This window comes from Apodemus sylvaticus, chromosome 11, assembly GCF_947179515.1.
Source record: "Apodemus sylvaticus chromosome 11, mApoSyl1.1, whole genome shotgun sequence".
Taxonomy (NCBI): domain Eukaryota; kingdom Metazoa; phylum Chordata; class Mammalia; order Rodentia; family Muridae; genus Apodemus; species Apodemus sylvaticus.
The window spans coordinates 25,802,001-25,821,905 of record NC_067482.1 but is presented as its reverse complement, the minus strand read 5'-3'; the positions used below and the strand labels follow the sequence as shown (position 1 = coordinate 25,821,905).

Genomic DNA, 19,905 nt, shown 5'->3' with positions numbered 1-19,905 from the left:
CTGGTTTATACCCAATTAGAAAAAAACAACCAACCTACCAGACGAACAAATGAAGAGGAATGTAAGCTTTCAAAAGAGTCAATGCTAAAGAAAAAGTATTGAGGTTGAAACTTAAAAAAAAAAAAGTCACTCTATTGTAAGCAGTGGAATTGTTATTTTTCATTTTTATTCTTGTTTTACATAAGGAAATGAAATCATCTTACCTGTCACCCTGATACCAAGAGAGAGCTTAAAATGTCAAGATTCCCACCCCCAAACTTCATGGTTTATTAAGCAAAAAGCCAAAACTCTCCATGGTCCCTTCTGGTTCCAACAATCTATGATTCAAAAGGATGTAATGACTCTCTTGTTGGGTAGTGTCCTGGTGAGGGAAAGGTTTTACTGTCTTTTTCTGTGGGGTCCTGCCGGTTAATCTAAAAGGAAATGAATTACAGCAGGAAGACAGGGCTACAAAATGAAGCCATTTAGTTTTACAAGTCTATTGTGTCCTTAGATATGTTTTATGGGCCTGGTCCTATTATAAGCCAAGGGGAAAAAAAAATCCTTAAACAAACTTTAGTTTCAGTCCTTTCCAGTGAAAATATTTACAATTTTATGATTGTCTTTAAGTCATTTAAGCCGGCTTCCCCCCTTCTAGGCTGCTTTTTCCAAGAACCTTCTATCCCTCTTGTTCCAATGTAAAGAAAACATTCAGAGACAAGAAACTGGACTTTTCAAATTCAAACTGCTGACAACTGTCAGCACTTTGCTGGGGCATTACTGACTGTAGCTTCAATGAATTAAGCTTGATTCACTGCGGGTGAATCATTTTCAATGCAGAGCTGTTCAGCAGTAATTGGCCAAGAATCCCTGCTGAGAAAAGCACTTGTCAAATAATGCTTGTTTACAAATATATCTCCAGACAGCAAAAAGTGGCAGTTACTGAATAAGTTCGGGGCCACCTCCAAAAATTCAGAATTGTTGCCACAGCTACTTTACTTATTAAATTTCTTAAAATTGTTCACTTGTTGATGCACTTACGAATATTGCCCTCCTGGATCAATCAGAAAATAAAGTCTTCTGCTAAAATTCTTGTACTTTTATGTTTAAGTAAACGTTTGCCTACCTTGATGCAGACTGTTTCTTCCAAGTGAGGTTTATAGCTATACATTACAAATGAACACATATTGATTGTATAATTTGTTTAGAATGCAGTTATCCAGGAAAGATGGATTTCAGAAATAACCTGGAATAACCAGTGTAAATAATAAATCACATTTATTTCTTCTTGTCTGACACTTTATCACATAATCATATCATGTACATTCTATGTGTGTGTGATACATACACACATATGTGACTGAAGAATCGATAGGCATTTATGTAAGTTGCAGACAGCAACTTTTATGAATTTTATAAATTTCATGAATCAATTCATTAGTAAGTTTAGGATGTCAATGGAATATTTCAGTATGTGACCTTCCAAAGTTCTTTCATTAAAAACAAGAAACGAGTGGGTATATGTCTCATCTTATTTATTAATTAAATAAATAAAAGAGTATTGCTAGGAGTCTTTTGTGTGTGTCACTGCTCCATCTTTAAAAGCAGTGGCACAGAAAATGTAAAGCAGAAAGGAAAAACAGAAGGATCTGGGACGGGATTATGGATTATGCCCTGTTGGGTAGTGAAGGAATGGATTGGACAGACAACCTCAAATAGCACTAATACTAAATCTTTAACTACACATCACAAAATGTTCCCTGAGCAGCAGGCACACTTGATTCTGGATGTTTTCAGAGCACAAGCCTGCTTTTGTTAGATCCACCAAACCTCATCTGCGCGTAGTGTAACCAAGTCAGCTGTGTGGTTTACTAGCAGGGGAAGACTGCGCAACCTGTGGGTGTTAGAGCTAAAGCATGCAGGGCCCTGTTCCACAAAATGCAAGTTGTGTTTAAAGCACCATTGGATTGCGCTATTTCCCTACTTCCTTCCTGTTCCTCCTGCTTGTTTTTGATCTCCCTGGTCTAGTCCCTCATTCACATTGGGTGCCACACTCCCTGATAATTTATTTCTTCAGTTCTTTTATAAAGACTTCCTTGAGTCCATTTCCCTTCGCCATTGTATACATGGTAAGGGGGTTATAGAAAGCTGTTTCAAATGACTATGTAGAGAAAAGGGTGGGAGCTATTACCCTTAAATCGTTTTGCAGTTCAGTCAGGATAGCCCTTTGGTTGGAATAAAACTGACAAAAGCCCCTCCTTCCTCCTCCTTCCCCCCCCTCCTCCTCCCTCTCTCTCTCTCTCTTCCCTTCCCCAAAAGCCCCCTCTCCTGCATTAGCCCTCTTAGAGCTTTTGGACTTCTAATCTAATAGTCTTAACATAGGACCTAAATAAACAGTACAAGTGTAAAACAAACAAACAAACAAACAACAAAAATAAAATCACCACTTAAAAACTTTAGAGGAAAAAAAATGCAACTTGTTTGGCTTAAGCATGAAGCATGGCTTATTACCAACAGATATCGACAGATACACATATTCCTCTGAACAGATGTTTAATAATAAACATAGTGAGAGAGTCAGAGGGGTGGGGTGTGAGTCTCCATCTGCCCTGCTTTCACAGGGTTCCTTGGGAACTGGCAGCACTCGGGGGTTACCAGCTTAGCATCTTCTATGGCAGACTCTATGCTAGTCACGAGGGCATATGCCGCTCTGCTGTTGCTGCTACTTCATCTTTCAGGTCCATCATCTCCTGTCCCCAAGTGCAAGGTCCTACACCTCGGGAGTCTCATCCAAAGCCCAAAGCTAAAACCCCCGGCTTCCAGACAAGAGGAGAGGATTTTGATGATTCCACAGTGAAGCCCACCACTCCTGGTAACCGGAGAATCTGGACTGAGATGCTGAGCACCTTTCCACATGCTCCACCCTCACTCGTGGGAAGGTTTGAGCCTTAACCTGAGACAAGAGCAAGCCATGGTGTATGGAAGAGGAGCAGACCTCCGGGGTCTGTGAGGACCCGGGGCGAGGCCATAGTATGGAGCAAGACTGGTTTCTCAGAGGCTGACATCAGCTCAAAGGAAAGACAAACACAGGTGGTGCTCCTGCCTCCAGATTTACTCTCCCGGAGGAACGCAAAACAGTCCGGAGCAAAGAACTGGTTGAGTACTTCAAGACCTGGTGCCTCTGGCTAGGACAGATCTTCTCTCACTAGATAAGCTTTGGTGGGATCCCTGAACAACTTCCTGTGTCTCCCAATACCATTCCACCTTCCCGCCTTCCTCTACCTTAGCTTTAGAGTGTTAGTGAGCCCCCCTCCCCCCCACGGAAGAGCATCCATCTGTTTCTGCCCTTCACAACCCCCCTTCCTCAAAAATTAAAGCTCTTGTTAACCAGCTTGTAAAGCAGCCAGTGATGCTCTAAATCACAGCTCTCGGGTCAGGTACTTTCTCCAACATAAAATCACCCAGCCACCCTGAAATCGGCTTCCAACATCAGCACCAAATAATGGTTTCTAACCCCCCTCCCGACACACACACCCGAAAGCCTTGTTGTCATCTCTCTTAGTAATCCGGATGTGTCACTTCTCCAGGTTCTCAGAACCCAACCGCACCCAACCTCCAATCTCAGGTCTCAGACCTCTCTCCGTCAGCCTTCCAACTTCCCAGCCCCCAACTAGCCTCAGTCCACAGGCAGGTTCTTGCCTGGCGAGCACTCTGCAGCTATGTCAAACAATGCAACCAAAGACACCAGAGAGATCCGGAAACGCCAGCAAAAGCGGACAAACATTAACTGGAGATGAAGAGCGGGGGTTTTAGTCTGGGCAGCGGCGCTTGGAGCGCGACCGGCTGACACAAGCTCCACCTCGCCCATCCACCCCAGGGCGCATTGGTCCCCACCTCCATTACCCTACCTTCGTTGCTGGGGCTGGCCAAAAGGGTCCGGAGCGCCGCACACAAGAGAAGGCATGTCCAGAGGGGACCCTTTAGAGGTGCTGAATAGCAGCCTGCCAGAGAGGCAGGGACGCGGGTGGTGTTGCCGCCGCCACCTCTGCCCTGGGTCCGTCGGCGTCCCGCACCGCGGGGCCCGGAGCCCCGCATTTTCTACTACCCTCTTCTGCCTCTTATGTCCCGCGTGGCTCAGTCTAAGGTTCAGGCTTGCTGGAAGGGGCGAGAGAGACGCAGAACTCCTCCTCCTGGTGGGGTCCTGTGCCTTCTGGCTCTCGACCCCTCTAAATGCGGGAATCACAGATCCGCAGAGACCGCTGAAGTTTGCTTCTGGCTCGTGTCGCCCTCCCTTTCAGTTGGATAAGATGAATTAGAAGTTCTGATGGCTAGCACAGTCCTGGGTGGGCTCAGTCAAGGGTCTGCAGAGGGTCCCGAGTCCCGCTCCTTTGCCTTTTAAGACTTTCCTTTTTCTGTTTGTTTTTCCCCTTTCTTTTTTAGAATTGTGATTTTTTTAAGTGCCACCAGGGTTGGAGTGGTGATGAACGTTCCCTTTCAGTCTTCAGTGCCGATACGGACGAGATTAAAGAAGACGAGTCATCTTAAATCAAGATGATGTTTTCCATGAAAAAAAAAAGAGAGAGAGAGAGAGGGAGGGGTAAAAAAAAAAAGGAGGCAGAGTGTCTAAGGATCAAGGGGAGAAGAGTAGAGCAAATGGTGTGTGGCAAACACCGAGTAGAGTGAAGCCCAAGCAGCTAGCGTTCAGGAGAGGCCGGCAGAGGGAAGTCAAATCGCTGCGGGCTGAGCGCTGCCGGGGGTGGCGCGGCGGGCGGAGCGGGCTGGAGCGCGGGCCCGGGAGCGGAGCAGAGCCCGGAGGCTCGAGCCGCTGCGGTTCCCGCTGCTCAGCGCGGAGGCGGAGTGTGCAGCGGCCAGGGCGAGCCGGCGACTGCACCCGCGCGGCTCGCACGCTCGCTCCTGCTGTGTCTGGAGCTCCAGCGTCTCCCGGAGCTGCCCGACTCCGCGCCTCCCACCTCCTCCCTCCGCCCAGCTCTCCCCCGCCCTCTGCTGCTCGCGGCCTCACCAGTGACAAGCTACTGTAAGTGTGACTCCCTTAAACGAAGTCGCACACCCACAGAGGGAAGTAATCTGCAGGCTGCTGTGGTGAGTGTTGCCTAGCGGTCTGCGAGAAAGGCGCGTCTTCCTCCCGGGATAATTAGGGTAAAGAATCCTCCCGACGATGCCTGCGAGGATCAGAGGTCCCTGAAGGAGGAAGGGAAGCCAGCCTTAGCTCAGCCCGCAGCAGGAGGAATAGCGGGTCCCTGAGTCTGGCATAGTGCCTGCTGCCCTTTGCAGACTGTGGCACCAACAACCTTGTCATATAACAGCACATTCACAGGCTCTGCTGGTCCGTGGCTAGTTTCTTAAACACCTATGTCCCTCAGTTCCTTTGACTCTTTCTGTTCTTCTGGAATGAGATACTCAACATGCTCTTGGCTCTTGAGAAGTAAACTGTAGACTATCTAGAGTCAGGGATAGTAGGTACGTTTGAGATCTCAGAGAATCAAAAAAAAATTGACTGTTGGCATTTGTGCTAGGCTAGGTACTTTATAATACACGAAGACTTAATTCACTTATTTCAGTGACAGAATGCTTTTGTGATAGAATACTTTAGCATTGAAATTACGTAATGGAAAAACATGCAGTTAATTCCAGTGAAATTAACACGGGTATAATAATGTCAGAGCTTTAACATTTTTAATTATTTTAATTGCCCGTGGTCCATTACACTGAAAGAATAACAAATAACCAGGAAAACGCAGCTAAAGAGCATCCTGTTTTCTGTGCTCCCCTGTGTTATGTCTTCCTGCTTTAACACCCTTCTTCAATTACTCGTTCATTGTTTCAGAGATACACAAGAAGGACAATTTTAGGAGGCCAGCTTCCAATATCAGAATGCAAAGTCTTTCCCCCAAATGTGTGATGTTTAGAAGAAAGGTATCTCATTAAATTCGGCCTTTGATAACTACTTTTAAGACTGCGGTCCTGCTCACAGCTGTACACCAGTCTGACACACCTAAACTGTTGATGCCTTCACAATAAATTTGTCAGAATGGTTAGACGATGCCCTTTTGGTTTTGTGTAGATGCTTTCAAAACAGGAGAAGGAACAGTGTGGCAGGGGCACTGGTTTAAAGAGGTGGAAGCTCATCTTTGATTTTTTTTTTTTACCCTGAATGTTTTGGTAATAGGAAGCTGAAAGCGGATTCATTTTATTATAATGTGCTTCGAACGCATGAAGCAAATATAGAGGAGTGGTAGTGAATCTGTCTTCCAGTTTGGCGAGAAGCCTCACTGTGAGATAGAAAGTTAAAATTTATGTGTCTATTTGAAGACCATTCAAAATACGAGTCTTTCCTCCACCTTGGTTTATAGCCGAGTTACTTAAGAATTTCTTGCTACAGAATAGCGAGAAAGAAATCTGAAGCCTTGCAGACCATATGATAGCTAGTACAAGATACGGGCAGTTCGGTGGCCTCTGAGTATGTGTTTTACTTCTTTGGCCCCAATGTTCTCATTAGTGAGATCAGGGATTTACAGAGAGAGTTTTCAAGCTTCCACATCCCCCTTCTTCTTTACTGAGTGTGTGTGTATGTGTGTGTGTGTGCGCGTCCGTGCACGCACGCGTGTGCCTGTGAGTGTGTATTTGTGCTACCAGTCTAGAGTAGCAAATAATGTGTAATTGTTAATATCCGTTATACAAAAATCAAATATATTTAGCCTAGAGTTTATATCCCCAGGTTACAAAAGCTGTAGACAAACTTTCTATGTTACCGTTTGGTGAAAATTGAAATTTGATGTTCACTTTGCATGAATTGTCACATGCTTCTCCGATTTTGATGCCTAATACTCCTTTCCATAGAAGTTTCCTCTACTCATACATTAAATTTCCTTACTATGTATTGCAATGTTCCAAGACTAGCATTGAAGCTCCAATATTCAGGCCTGAGGTTTTCCTGACAACATACTGGGTTTGTTTGTTTCTTGGAAGCAACCACAGCTTGGAGTTTCTATCACACAACACAACATCAATATTTTCCAAATGTAAAGCTAAAGATGATAGTCTAAATATATACACAGATATATAATACATACAATATATCATATATTTATATATATAATAAAGAAATAAATACAGTCTTAACCAGGTATGCCCAAGATTTTTTTTTTTTTTTGGACATGGGTCATATGGCTTTACAAGTGTAATCTTCTACTCAAGATGATTTAAGTGATTCAGAATTTCAGAATGCCTAAGGTAAAACCAATTTTATTGTTCAAATATTTGTTTAATAGTATTTAAATTTGATGTTTGTTTTCCTGAAATATCTCTTGCTTCTCTGATTTTGATGTCTGATACTCCTTTCCAAAGAAGTTTCCTCTTACTTGTACATTAAATTTCCTCACTATATACATATTTTGAAAGAAGTAACAGCAGTAAAAGGAGGTCCCAAAGACAGTGATTATTTTTACTAAGGATTGTTAATCAGAGAATACGATAGTGGTTGTTTGGCATTGGCCTTAATTTCAAAGGCCTTGAACTTGGCTATATGTTATTTTCTTGGCATATAATTAATCTTTTTCCCACGCTGTGGTACCAAGGCATAAAATACAACTAGAGGTGTGTTTTTCTTCAAATGTACACTGTTGCACAATAAAAGGTTAGTGTAGCTTATTGGGTTGGATGTTCTAGCATCTGTACCTGTCATAAAAATTACATTTCAAAATGAGAACGTCTCTGATTTCTTCTTAAGTCTTTGCTTTTCTACTGAGTTGGATGATTATTTTGTTTTGTTGGCAAATTTATTTGTTATTAGAAAAAAATATGGAGCGTAACTGTGACAGAACACCTTGAGAGTTGAGTGCCCTTGTATTTTCAATGTTGTGGATACAGTGAATAAATTAAAAAGCTCGCATATATCTTCTTTACACTCAAAAAAGAGTAAAAGCAGTCATGGTACACAGCATTATATTCTTTACTGAAAAATTTACTCTGGGTGAAGTATTGCTTGATGATTTCACATTAATTACTTCAGTCCTAATATGGGTGGGGGTAATTATTAGCCCAATGTTAATGAGAAAAGGAGAGAAGAAGGTTAAGTGACCTGACTAGCCACACAGCTGGTAGAACATTTGAATTTTAACACAGGTTCTGGCTTTATTTAAAAAAAAAAAAAGCCAGTGCAAGAGAAATAAGGAATACGTGTATTTCTACATATTGATGAAAAAAAAGAGAGGCAGTGATCTCATAACTCACATAAATCGAAACAATTTGATAAAAACTATGTTTCTATGATTGATTTTAAAAAAATGAAATAACTACATCAAACAACTAAAGATATAAATAATCACTATTTAGAGACAAAAGTCAATGATTACAGACTGTGTGTGTGTGTGTGTGTGTAGATTGGAGATAATATGCCATCAGGATTAAGATCTGTAGACAGCTAACATTAGCACAGATAAATGACACAGAACTCATGCATAAAACATTGTAGAAAACAACAGTCTCAGTAATCTTTTAATGTAAATGATTTTTGTCATTACATAATTCTTTTCAGGGGGAATTTTGTAAAAATTAAAAGTGGAGAAAATAAATTAAAAAATGGTCTAAAGAAACTATAAAATACCACAACGAAGGCTTTTTTTTATTTCTATTTGTTTCATGATGATTTCAATTATTTTGATCTGAAAGAAACTATTCATACTATAAACAATCAAGTCTTCAAAGTTCAGAGACACAATACTAGTATAGTTCATTTATGTCTTGAATTTTTAGTGAATGTGGCATTTACTCAAAGTTATGTCATTAAAACTTTTTTCTAAATCCTAGATCCAAGTCTCTCCACTGATGACCACATTTCTAAGATTTAATAGGAGCTGTATTTTATTTACGGGTTGTTGGTTATCAGCTGACACCTTAAAATCCAGTGAATAATTACATTTCATAAACTTATTAGACAGGACTCAGGAAATGGCTTAGTTGTTGTAAGTACTTGCTTTTCTTCCAGAAGATAGGAGTTGGTGCCTGAACCCCACAACGAGTGACTTATGCCCACTGCTGGATCTGTGGGCACCCAAATGACATATGTACACCCGGACACCACACACATGAACATCAATAAAAACACAAAAGAAATAAGTATGAACTAATTGAGTAAAAGTTCAGAAATATAATTTCATTTTTAACAGGAATTCAAAATGTTAGCCTAGAAACCAAATTTACTAAATATATTTAACATTATCACCAGATTGCTTTCCCTTTCTTTGGCTTTTAAGAACAGAATAGTGCCGTCACACTGTTATTAAAGGAACTCTGTAGTAAAGGAGGAAAAGATGTTCAGATAAATCACTGTGAGCCCAAGAGCCACTGTGGCTCATGCTGGTTTATTCTTTAATCATCCACACACCGATGATCGAAGTGTGAGAAAATTGGACCACAGTGCAAGGCCGAGGCTGCTATAGCTTAGGAGGAACCAACCTGAATTTCTAGGATGTTCTTTGGTGGTTGTGCTTGCCTCCAGCATCTTGGGCAACTGGTGTCATGTAAAGAAGTGGACAGTGAAATAATAAGGACCCTTGAGGCTAAAGAACAAGGAAAGCATCCTCAGAATGGTGTGATTGTGCCTTCTAAAATCCCATTAAATTCTGGGCAATCTTCTGGACTTGATGTATTTCACAATATGTGAAAAAAATATCTCTGTAAGTTCCATAGTCTTCAGTATTATGCTGACTTAAAAGTACAGCTAATTGACTCACATGATATCATATTTTATAACATAAGTAGTAGTTTGCCAGGAGCAAAGATTACTAGACATTCTCAGTGGCATGAAGAAAAACGGAGCCCTACATAGGGTTTACTGCTATTGTTGATAGCCTGGAAAACAGGATTCTAGGTAAAGACTCAGTAATGACAGTCTCGTGTACTTGCTGGTGGAATGTTAATTAGAAACATTTTTGGAAGCATGTTTTAGTAATATTATCATGCCTTTCTAATATGGCTAATTAATTAAGCTCAGTAACTTTGAAATTTTTCTGCAAATTAGTGAAAATGGGCTAAACATTAGTGTTGGGCGATATTGATGGATATAAATAAGTAATCACCTGGTAGATGATGAGAAGTAGAAGGAATGAATGTGTAGAAATACATTGTTACAAGGCTATATTACAAAGCCATTCAAATACTCTGAAGAATATCTTCATAAAAGGATAGGTACAGACTGTCAAATTACTAACGTACAATCAAAGGCAATCAATGTATGCTATGAATAGCATGCCTATGTGAACAAGAAGTAATTTAAAGTTGTTCATTTTATATTTCACAATAGGTATTTTCTACAATTCACGTATACAGTTTTAGAGTAACATAGTGACAACAACAACAACAACAAAGTCCTGCAGAGCTGTGTTCCAGTGCATGCTAAAAGGACAAAGCAGAGGCAAGGCAGGTAAGAAGACCAAGATGGCGCTGTGAGAAATCTTACCTAAAACCACTTCAGTTAGCTTCTCACCTAGACTTCGTACATGGGACAATGGGTTGTTTGATGCAAACACTTTCAGGATCTCTACAATATTTCTAAGTATCCCAAAATTCTTGAGAGAAATGGGCTCTGTCACGTACCTTGTGTCTCAGTGCATTCTCTGAAAACCCAAATGACTTGGATTACTGAATATATTTCTAATCCAGTTTCTCGTCTTTCTAAAGCACTAAGGCCTGCGATATCACAAAGGATTCCTTTTTTCCCCCCATTATCTATTTTGTCAGTATGCTCTTTCCTGTGTATGCCCTATTTTAAAACCATTGTTTCCTTTTTTTCAGGTACTTATTTGTTTTTCTTCTTCTGCTAAACAGAATATGCCCAGAAACACCATTTTAGTAACCAATCCCTAGGAAGATATCACTTACAAAGTCCCGACTCAAAAATCTCAATAACCAGAATGTAGAAAATACATAGCAAATATCACAGTCCCTTTCTTTCCTGTGGCCACAGAAAGGCCTCCATGTTTGCATCCTTGTGAAATTCATAAAATGGTAGAATGTAAGAGAACTAGCTGGAAAAGACAAGATGAGTGAGGGGCCAAATCTTTTAAGTTCAGACTCCATTTTAGAGAGCTCAGACAAATTAACTGTATTCATTTCCAAATTACCCTCCAACAACACCTGAGCCCAGCTCCAGTCTGTAGGCTAACCCCCAACAAGACCAGTGTCACTAGGTTATTCCCCCAACAAATCTGCATCACCAGGTTACAAGCCCTCCCCCTCCCTAAAGACCATCAATGCAGAAGGAAACAGGAATTAAGCTTATGGTTTGGCTCCCAGCACCAGGCAATCATGCTAAAGGTCATAGCAGCTTTCCAACTTGATGCTTGCACACTCACCCCCTCCTTGCTGTTTTCTATAAAGCCTTGCCTGGGTAGATGTTCAGGGTTCCTCTCTACCAAAAACCAAATAGTCAAAAACCATGAGCAGAGGGCTGGAGCTAGCTCAAATAGCTAGCTGCTGTGAGTTACATCAGATCGGCTCCGTCTGTTTTGGGAGGGATAACCAACAGTTCCCTGGCACTACACTAATAAAAGAACATATGATTAACATGCAAAATTGCCATGGTTTGGAGTTGATGGTTTATAAAGCTGTCTGATTCCATTAAAGAATCTTTTTTTATTAAATTTAGGAGGCATGTAAGCAGCAGCTCCTGTACCACACCAGCCTGGAAACCGCCATGTGCCCACCTTGATGATAATGAACTTAACCTCTGAACCTATAAGGCAGTCTCAATCAAATGTTGCCCTTTATAAGCGTTGCCTTGGTCATGGTGTCTTTTCACAGCAGTAAAACCCTAACTTAGGCAATTCTTATTCTGAATCTCAATGTGATGAGCTGATGAAAATTTGTAAACCACAAGAATACATCTGAACAATTTTTACTACATGTATATATCTTAAAGAATTCAATCTTCCTAGAAAACAAGAATTCATGGAAATATGTCTTTCTTTCACTAGTCTTTTTATGTAGCATGGTCAAAGTCATGTCTTATGCCAGAAAAATCTTTCCAGATTAGCAAGGAAAAATAAAAAAAACTAATTTAAAACAAGGTAAATATAAATTTTCCAGTATCTTTAAGGAAATAAAAACATTTCCCAGGTGACCTGCATATCTCTTAAAGGAAGCAGGCCTTCAGATGTAAAAAGTGGCTTCCCCATGACAGAGAGCAAAGTTGAACATGAGTTCCATCCAATGAAATGGGGACTTCACAACATAAAACTTTGCAACATTGAATTTTCTCGTAATATTTTTCTTGTCAAAAACAATTTTAGTTCAAGCGATTTTTTTTAGTAAACTCTTTGTTTTGAGTTAATTGTAGAATCAAAGGATTTTGCTAAGAAATGTGAAAGGGAAATCTCATATATCATTCTTCAAAATCTCCCAATGCTTACCATAATACACATGTGTCATGCAGAGCAAACTAAGGAACTGATGTGGACACAATTGAAAACGCTAGTCAAACTTCACCAGAAATGCATGCCATTGTTTGTAAGCATGTGCAATCATTCATCAGTTTTACTATACTTGTAGGCTGGAGAATCAGCAGGTAAAACATCTTACCAACCTCTATAATTCCTGTAGGAATACTTCCAACTACTAGTTTATATTCCTGGTATTGCTATCTGTGACTACTCCCTAGTCTTTGGAAATCACTCACCAAGTCATAACATCATTGCTTTGCTATGTCATAAGTTCCTTATAAATGAAGTGATGCTCGATTTGCTTTTGGGATCAGCACTTTGTATTGCTCATGATTTCCTTCAGTTTTACTCTGTTTGTGTATTGATTGTTCATCTACTCTTTAGTGCTGAACAGTTGTCCATAGTACAGATGCGCCATGAAGAGCTTGACCATTAACTTAGTGAAGTACATTTGGGTGGTTTCAAACTTTGGAACAATACAAGTTAATTTACTTTGAATATGCAGGTACAAGTTCATATGTGAAAATCTTCACATTACTAGGTTAGATACCCAAGGTTCAACTGTTTTTATTTTACAGCAAGTCAGTTCTGGCTTTAGCAACATATATACCTTTGCTCCCCCAATCCAGTAAAGGAAAATGACCTGGATACAATTATTAAAGATATATTGGAACTTACAACATATCACTCAATTATGTAGGGAACTTACCTAATATGCATGAGTCCTGGCTTATGTCTCCAGCAGAGAAAAAGACTAGAGTGTATGTTAGAAAACACGGAAACATTGAACATGGACATAATATTTCAAATCATGAGTAATAAGAATAAGAATAAGAAGAGTAAAATTAAGAAATGATATAAATACTTTGAATAAAGCATTCCATAATAGTATAATTCTAATTGGAAACTTTAAATACACTAATGTAAATTATCTTAGAACCTAATATCTACACAAATCTGTACTTCCTTCTTTACTCAAAATGCATTCTTTATGTTCATCTTATCTCTTCAAATAATTTCCTCAGACTTATAATACATACACTCTCATATTCGGGTAAGTAATGTCACCTAGTACTAAACTGACATTTCAAAGGATGGGCTCAAATATCATTTCAGAGATAGTTTTGAGTTCATTCAAGCTGAGAAGTACTTCTTATCTTTTGAAATGTCAGGTGGCTGGTGCGAGGAACATGGAAATCATCTTTTACAAAGAATTCTTTATTGTGAGAATATGGTTATGACTTGAGTTCTCAAGTCATGGTATAATGTATTTTTTCTAAAAAGAAAGAAAGAACGAAAAGAAAAAAAATAAAGAAAGAAGAGAACAACACTTGGTAAGCTAAAGTCACTATATAAATTATTTTGTCATTGGTTATATGTGAAACCTCATTTTTCTATCATTCTGTTTGGCATAATATATATATATATATATATATATATATATATATATATATATATATATAGAGAGAGAGAGAGAGAGAGAGAGAGAGAAAGAGAGAGAGAGAGAGAGATGGGGGAAGGTACGTGGGAGGGAGGGAGAGGGAGAGGAAGAGAAAGAGAGAGAGAAAACTTCCATTCCAGATTCTATGAGGTAAAAGGAATATAAGAAAAGCACCTTAAACAGTGAAGTATAATTATTCATTAACTTTTTCTAGATATGAAAAATCAGGATGATCTATATAAAATGGTTTAGTATGGCTTCTGAAAGGTAAGTATAACATTTAAATATTAATAATGAAGAATCAAAAAACACAGATATGACCTTAGCTCATATGATATTAATAATTTCTCACCTCCCAATTTATTTGAAAGATTTTAAAAATACTATTGAATTTGTACAATATAAAACTCTACATTGACTACATTTCTGAAAAATTATTAAAATTACTAATAATGTGACTTTAAAGAAAAACAAAACCAAAGAACAACAACAAAAGAAAACTAACCAAACAAACCACCACCAACAAAACCCCAGAAATTATGAGGTATAAGAAAACAGGAAATGGAAAAGAAAAAATATATTTTGTTAACTGGGTTAACAAATTAATGCATATTAAATAGCAGTCTCTGAAAATTTGAACTGTTTATTGAACATGAGAAAATACCAAATAGCAACATGATATTTTAACATAAGACACAAGAAAATTCCAAAATTTCTGACATTAGAAAATCCTGATGGAGGAAAATATAGAATAAAAACATTAATTTGGGATGACATTGAATTTTCCAAAAAATTGCCTCCCCAGACTCAGGCACTCAATCAGAGCAATTAGGAAAATTGCTCTCTTAAAAGCTAGAATTGTAATGTATTATAAAAGAGGAAGGGCAGAAGAAAAGAAGGAAGGAAGGAGGAAGGAAGAGAGGGATGGAGGAAGGAGAAGGAAGGAGGTAAGGAAGGAAAGGAAAAGGCAAGGAAAGAAGGGGAGAAGGGAGAGAGAGAGAGAGAGAGAGAGAGAGAGAGAGAGGGGGGGGGAAGGTACGTGGGAGGGAGGGAGAGGGAGAGGAAGAGAAAGAGAGAGAGAAAACTTCCATTCCAGATTCTATGAGGTAAAATGAATATAAGAAAAGCACCTTAAACAGCACATGCTATGGGAGTGTCCTGTTACTGCAAAACAATCGATCCCATTTATTACCATTGGGTCACAGTTTCTGTAGGTAAAAATGCCACAGGTTGGGGAGACTCTATAATCATAATCTCTTACATGCTGATATCAATATGTACAGCAGAATGACTGTTAGACTCATCTGGTGAAGAGCCTATTTTAAAACTTATCTGTTTCCTGTTGGTTGGAGTCATTTCCAAGTATTTCATTCCTCAGAGACTATGTTACATCCCATGCCACATGACTCTCTTCAGCATTATATGAAGCTTCATCAAATGAATAAAAGATAATGGCAAAAGAAGAAAGTAAGACAAAGGTTTTAATATTTTACATAGTAGTATTGGAAGTGCTATTAGGTCACCTTTGCCTATTTCGTTCATGAGAAACACAATCCTGGTTCAATAATATTCAGAACAGGGAATTGAATGAGGTCTGTCTGTCTGTCTGTCTGCTCTCTCTCTGTGTGTATGTCTGTCTGTCTGTCTCTCTGTGCATGTGTGTATATATATATATATACATAAATGTATGTTTGTATGTATGTATGTATGCATGCATGCATGTATGTATGTATATATGTATGTGTATATACATATATATACACATACATACATGTATATATATGTATGTATGCCTAACTAATTGTATGTATGTCTATGTTTGGGTATAATATGTACATTTGTGTATTGATGCCAGGGTCCAATATCAGGTACCCTCCTCTATCAGTGTACATAACAGACTCCATCTCTATAGACTGGCTGCCCATAAATTTCACAGCCTCCACCACAGGGGCTACAGAAATGTGCTTCTATATTGTATATTTCAGTGTGTAACTTAGGATACTATCTCAGTTCTTCATCATTGGACAAATAAGACTTTCTTTCCCAACTGAGCTATTTGCAGAGATCTTGTTTGCCTACAAATTCTTTTCTTTGTGAGACTTCCTTGCCCAAGCGAAACAGAATGGTAACCCCCCAAACTGCTTAAGTGTGAATGTAATTGAGAATTCAATAAATTGTCAGTTATGCAGTACCATATTGAATTAAATAAAAGAAAAATTAGAAAACCAAAAAATGAGTATAGGGAATCCAGGGAATTCTCACAGCATCTAATATTTTTATTGGATTTGTTCCATAAAGAAAGCAAAAAATAAAAATCACCAAAAAGATAATGAAAACACAGTATCTTAAAATGAAGGATATAAGTACACATATTTAAAACTTATACCCCATATTAATATCCAGGAAGAGGGATAAATATGGGATTCTAAAAGGATGACAATTTGAATCACAACTTCGGATATAGGAGAATTGAGGAATGGTATAATCAAAATTCAGAAGAAGTGGTATTTTCAATCTTAAAGTCTATTACAGTTGATTATCAAGATCCATAAGAATTGAATAAATTATGATTTGAGCGCTAAACATTTTTTAGAAAGGTACTAGATGAACCCTTTATCAACATATGGACATAAACCAAGAAAACATAGTCATACAATCTATTCTGAAATATATTCGTTTCTGCATGGTATGAAGAGTTGAAGTCTCAAAAGACAGAAAAAAGAAAGGAAAAGAAAGAAAGAAAAAAGAAGGAAAGAAAGCAAATTGTAATGAGATGAGCTCTAACTCTGGCACAGAGGAGCTGCCTGTATGATGGGAGAGATCAGAGACTGCCTTCAAGATTTCTTCTAAGAGAGAATCAGAAATAATTTTAATTGAAACTACCTTTAATTGTTGGCCAATGGGTTTCCATGGGAACCACCAAGCAACTCATACTATTTACAAGGCTATCTGGTAAAGTAATGGTAAGCCTCTATGTTGTCTATTGGTGACAACAACAACTACCTATCATTTAACATGGAGTGAAGACAAGCTAGTGCCTAATTAGAGACTTCACACTACTGATAAATGTACATCATACTGGAAGATACTCTTCATACTTCCAGAGGAGAAAAACAAACCCAGCTACAAACCCTTTGATCAATCTACAAGTGAATTTTTACCTGAATCTTTGATACAATTGTGGTACAGCATTTGTGCTAGTAACTAACTACTTGATATGACTTGGATTTAAGGCTCACTTCACTAGATAGAGTAATACTGCGTTGGTGGTCAAGAACCTGAGACTAAATAGGCCACGGACCTTGGGAAAATCCAAGTACTATTGCTCTGCTACAGGAATGGAGTAATAAAATGTCTTCTAAGAACACAGTACTATACCTATATATCAGTGTCTCATTCAGACCAGAATCTTCCTCCTCCAGGAGATAAGAACTAATACAAAGAAAATAATTGGATAATTTACAGAGAACGAGTATTTTGGAATGCTCATTTCTAAATGGTATGTCTTCACCAAAGCCCTCCCCTTAGGGCTCAAGGAACTCTGGAAGAGAAATCAGAAAGATTACAAGAATGAGTAGGGGTGGATGTCACTAAAGAAACTGTCTTCTGGACTAATGTACATATGAACTCATAGAGACTTTGAAAACGTACAGGGCCTGCCCTAGTCTAAGTCAGTTGTGTTCCAAGTACTGAGAAGGGACATGGACATGTGCACATATCCCTAACCTAGAAGCTTTATCTCTAATAACTCTTCATTTATGAAGAACGTTAATTTCCTCCAACAGAGTTTCACTGAGTATACAAAGCTCACCTAAGCCTGGCCCCATGCCCAGTAGCAAACAGCCAAGACAAAATAAACTCAACAGTATTAAAGGAGATGTTTGTCTCAAAATGATTTTTTTGGACACTGCTTGCCTTAAATACATTTTGTTGTGGATGGGCCTTGTGCTATTCTTAGTAACCAATCTCCTAAAGAATAAAGGAGCCAATCACTGGGCAAGTAGGCAGGACTTCCAGGTTGGACTGATAAAGAGAGGAAGCAGGAGAGGGTAATTTCTCTTTGGAGCTGGGACAGCAGAGGAATAAGATGTAGCTGCAATAGTTTCCTAGTATCATGGTGGATCCACAAAGATCTCCCACTGGAGGGATCAGATTTTAATAAGGTTTGCCAGATTGGGTTTTAGTTGTTGCACCCAGAGATCGAGTTACCATTGTTTCTGAACTAAGTTTGTGTTGTGTTTTCCTTCACGTGGAGGCTCCATCTGGGTTCAAGAGAGAAAGGAACAGCAGCCAAGCATGGATATGCCTGAGGTGCTCCACAAAGTCTGTAGGGGATTTGAAGCACAGGGTTGGTGTGGTAGCCACTCACCACTGGGAACCTAGGTGGAGATGTTTCAGTAGCTTCATGACAGTGAATCTCTAGGAGAGAAAAACAGGTAGGCCATTGCCTGCTAGTACATGACCAGCCAGGCTGCTGGACCAGAGGCACAAGTGCAGTAGCCTGAAGGTTCCACTTTTTTAATATTTCCCACAACAACCTTTTGTAGGGAGGAGTGTCTAGGAAGGAAAGTTTATTGGCTAAGCCCACCAAGCCTTTAGGTACTTCATTAAAATGGAGATCTGTCTTGAGTCTATGTGACCATAGGTCATGTCCTCTATATGTGGAGGGGCTTGAGGAGTTGCCCTTACATGACTGATGGCCACAGATCTATGGAGGGCTGCCACTAGTGACAGGGGCCTGGTGCCTGGGAACAGGTGAAATGCCTAATATCCTTTCAAGGTCAACAAGGTATTAAGACTTAGATCAACCAGGAACCAAGAAGATTTTCACAGTCCCACAAGTATTTAGCATTACAATACATAGCAGAAGACCAAACCTTAACACATTAGCTATTTTAGTGTTAATATTTTATATACATACTAATTTTAAAAATCTAAGCATTGTATTTTTAATTTCTATATGTTAATTTTCCTATCTCTCAATTGTATTATTTTATAAAATAACAATTATACAAATTAATGTGAAACTTAATTATTCATTTTCTAGTATTGTGATAACTTGAAAAGCCAAGGATATGTTGGAAAAATGCTATATCAGTACATTTATAAGTGGGAAGACCACAGCACTGACATTTTTATCTTAAGTATATAGTAGCGTCTTTTTGTCTGAAATGGTTTTAAAGTCTTTGAAGGTTCACAGTAAATTGTTCTTTTACTGTCCTGTTAGATTTCTGTACTTTACGTGATACTTTCAAGTTTTCTATGGACAAAAGTATGTAAAGGAAGATAGCTATGGAACATCAGTAGATATTTAATAGGAAGGTTTATTGGTCTTTAAAATGTTGTTCTTTGCAAAAAAAATTGTCATGTGTGAAGAAGAAATGCAAAGTTGATTGTAAATTCAAAACAGTAGAGTTCATATATATTTTCCCTGAGAAAAATTCCCTATTAACAAAAGATGAACTAAATATGAGCTAAGGAATATTGATGAACCTTCTACAGATAAATGTACTGTAAATTTATTAGGACACAAAAATTAGTGGAGGGTATAGAATGTGAATACAAGTAATTTGTAATTATAGAACATAATACAAGACTCATACTCATGAAGTCTGAAAAGAATTTATCACTCCAAATATAGAGTTTATGAGTAAATTTACACTGATTGTATTCAGAAAAATATTAAGCAATTATTAGAAGCTGCATTGTCTAAAATAACCTTGATTTTAACAAAATAATTTTTATAAAGCAATCGTGTTCATTTGATAACCAATTTTTGTGTTTTTCTATGAGGAAGACAATTTCTCCCAGTCTCAGCAGTCCTTAGTGGTCTCTAGTTCTTTGTATAGGACAGAGGCCTCCTGGGCTTTGCCCCACCCATGTCCACATTAGCATTTTATTGTTTTGTCCTTGTTTAACTCACATTTTAGCTGTCATTGGTGAGAATTTATAGGCACACCTTCTGACATTCCTAGTAGTCCCAATTTCACAGTTAGCTAGCTACCTGACTGTCAAGATCTCACAAGC

At 38.7% G+C, this 19,905-nt stretch overlaps 1 protein-coding gene across 9 annotated transcripts in view; it reads right to left on the bottom strand.

Moving 5' to 3' along the window:
* The window catches only part of Epha5 (EPH receptor A5), a 356,777-nt gene extending 352,703 nt beyond the window's left edge, over positions 1 to 4,074 (bottom strand). For all 9 annotated transcript variants that reach the window (XM_052198455.1, XM_052198457.1, XM_052198456.1 and 6 more), the window contains exon 1: positions 3,888 to 4,074. In XM_052198455.1, coding sequence (XP_052054415.1) covers positions 3,888 to 4,074 — 187 coding nt within the window. The remainder of the gene's footprint in view (positions 1 to 3,887) is intronic.
* Between the last annotated feature and the right edge of the window lie 15,831 nt (positions 4,075 to 19,905).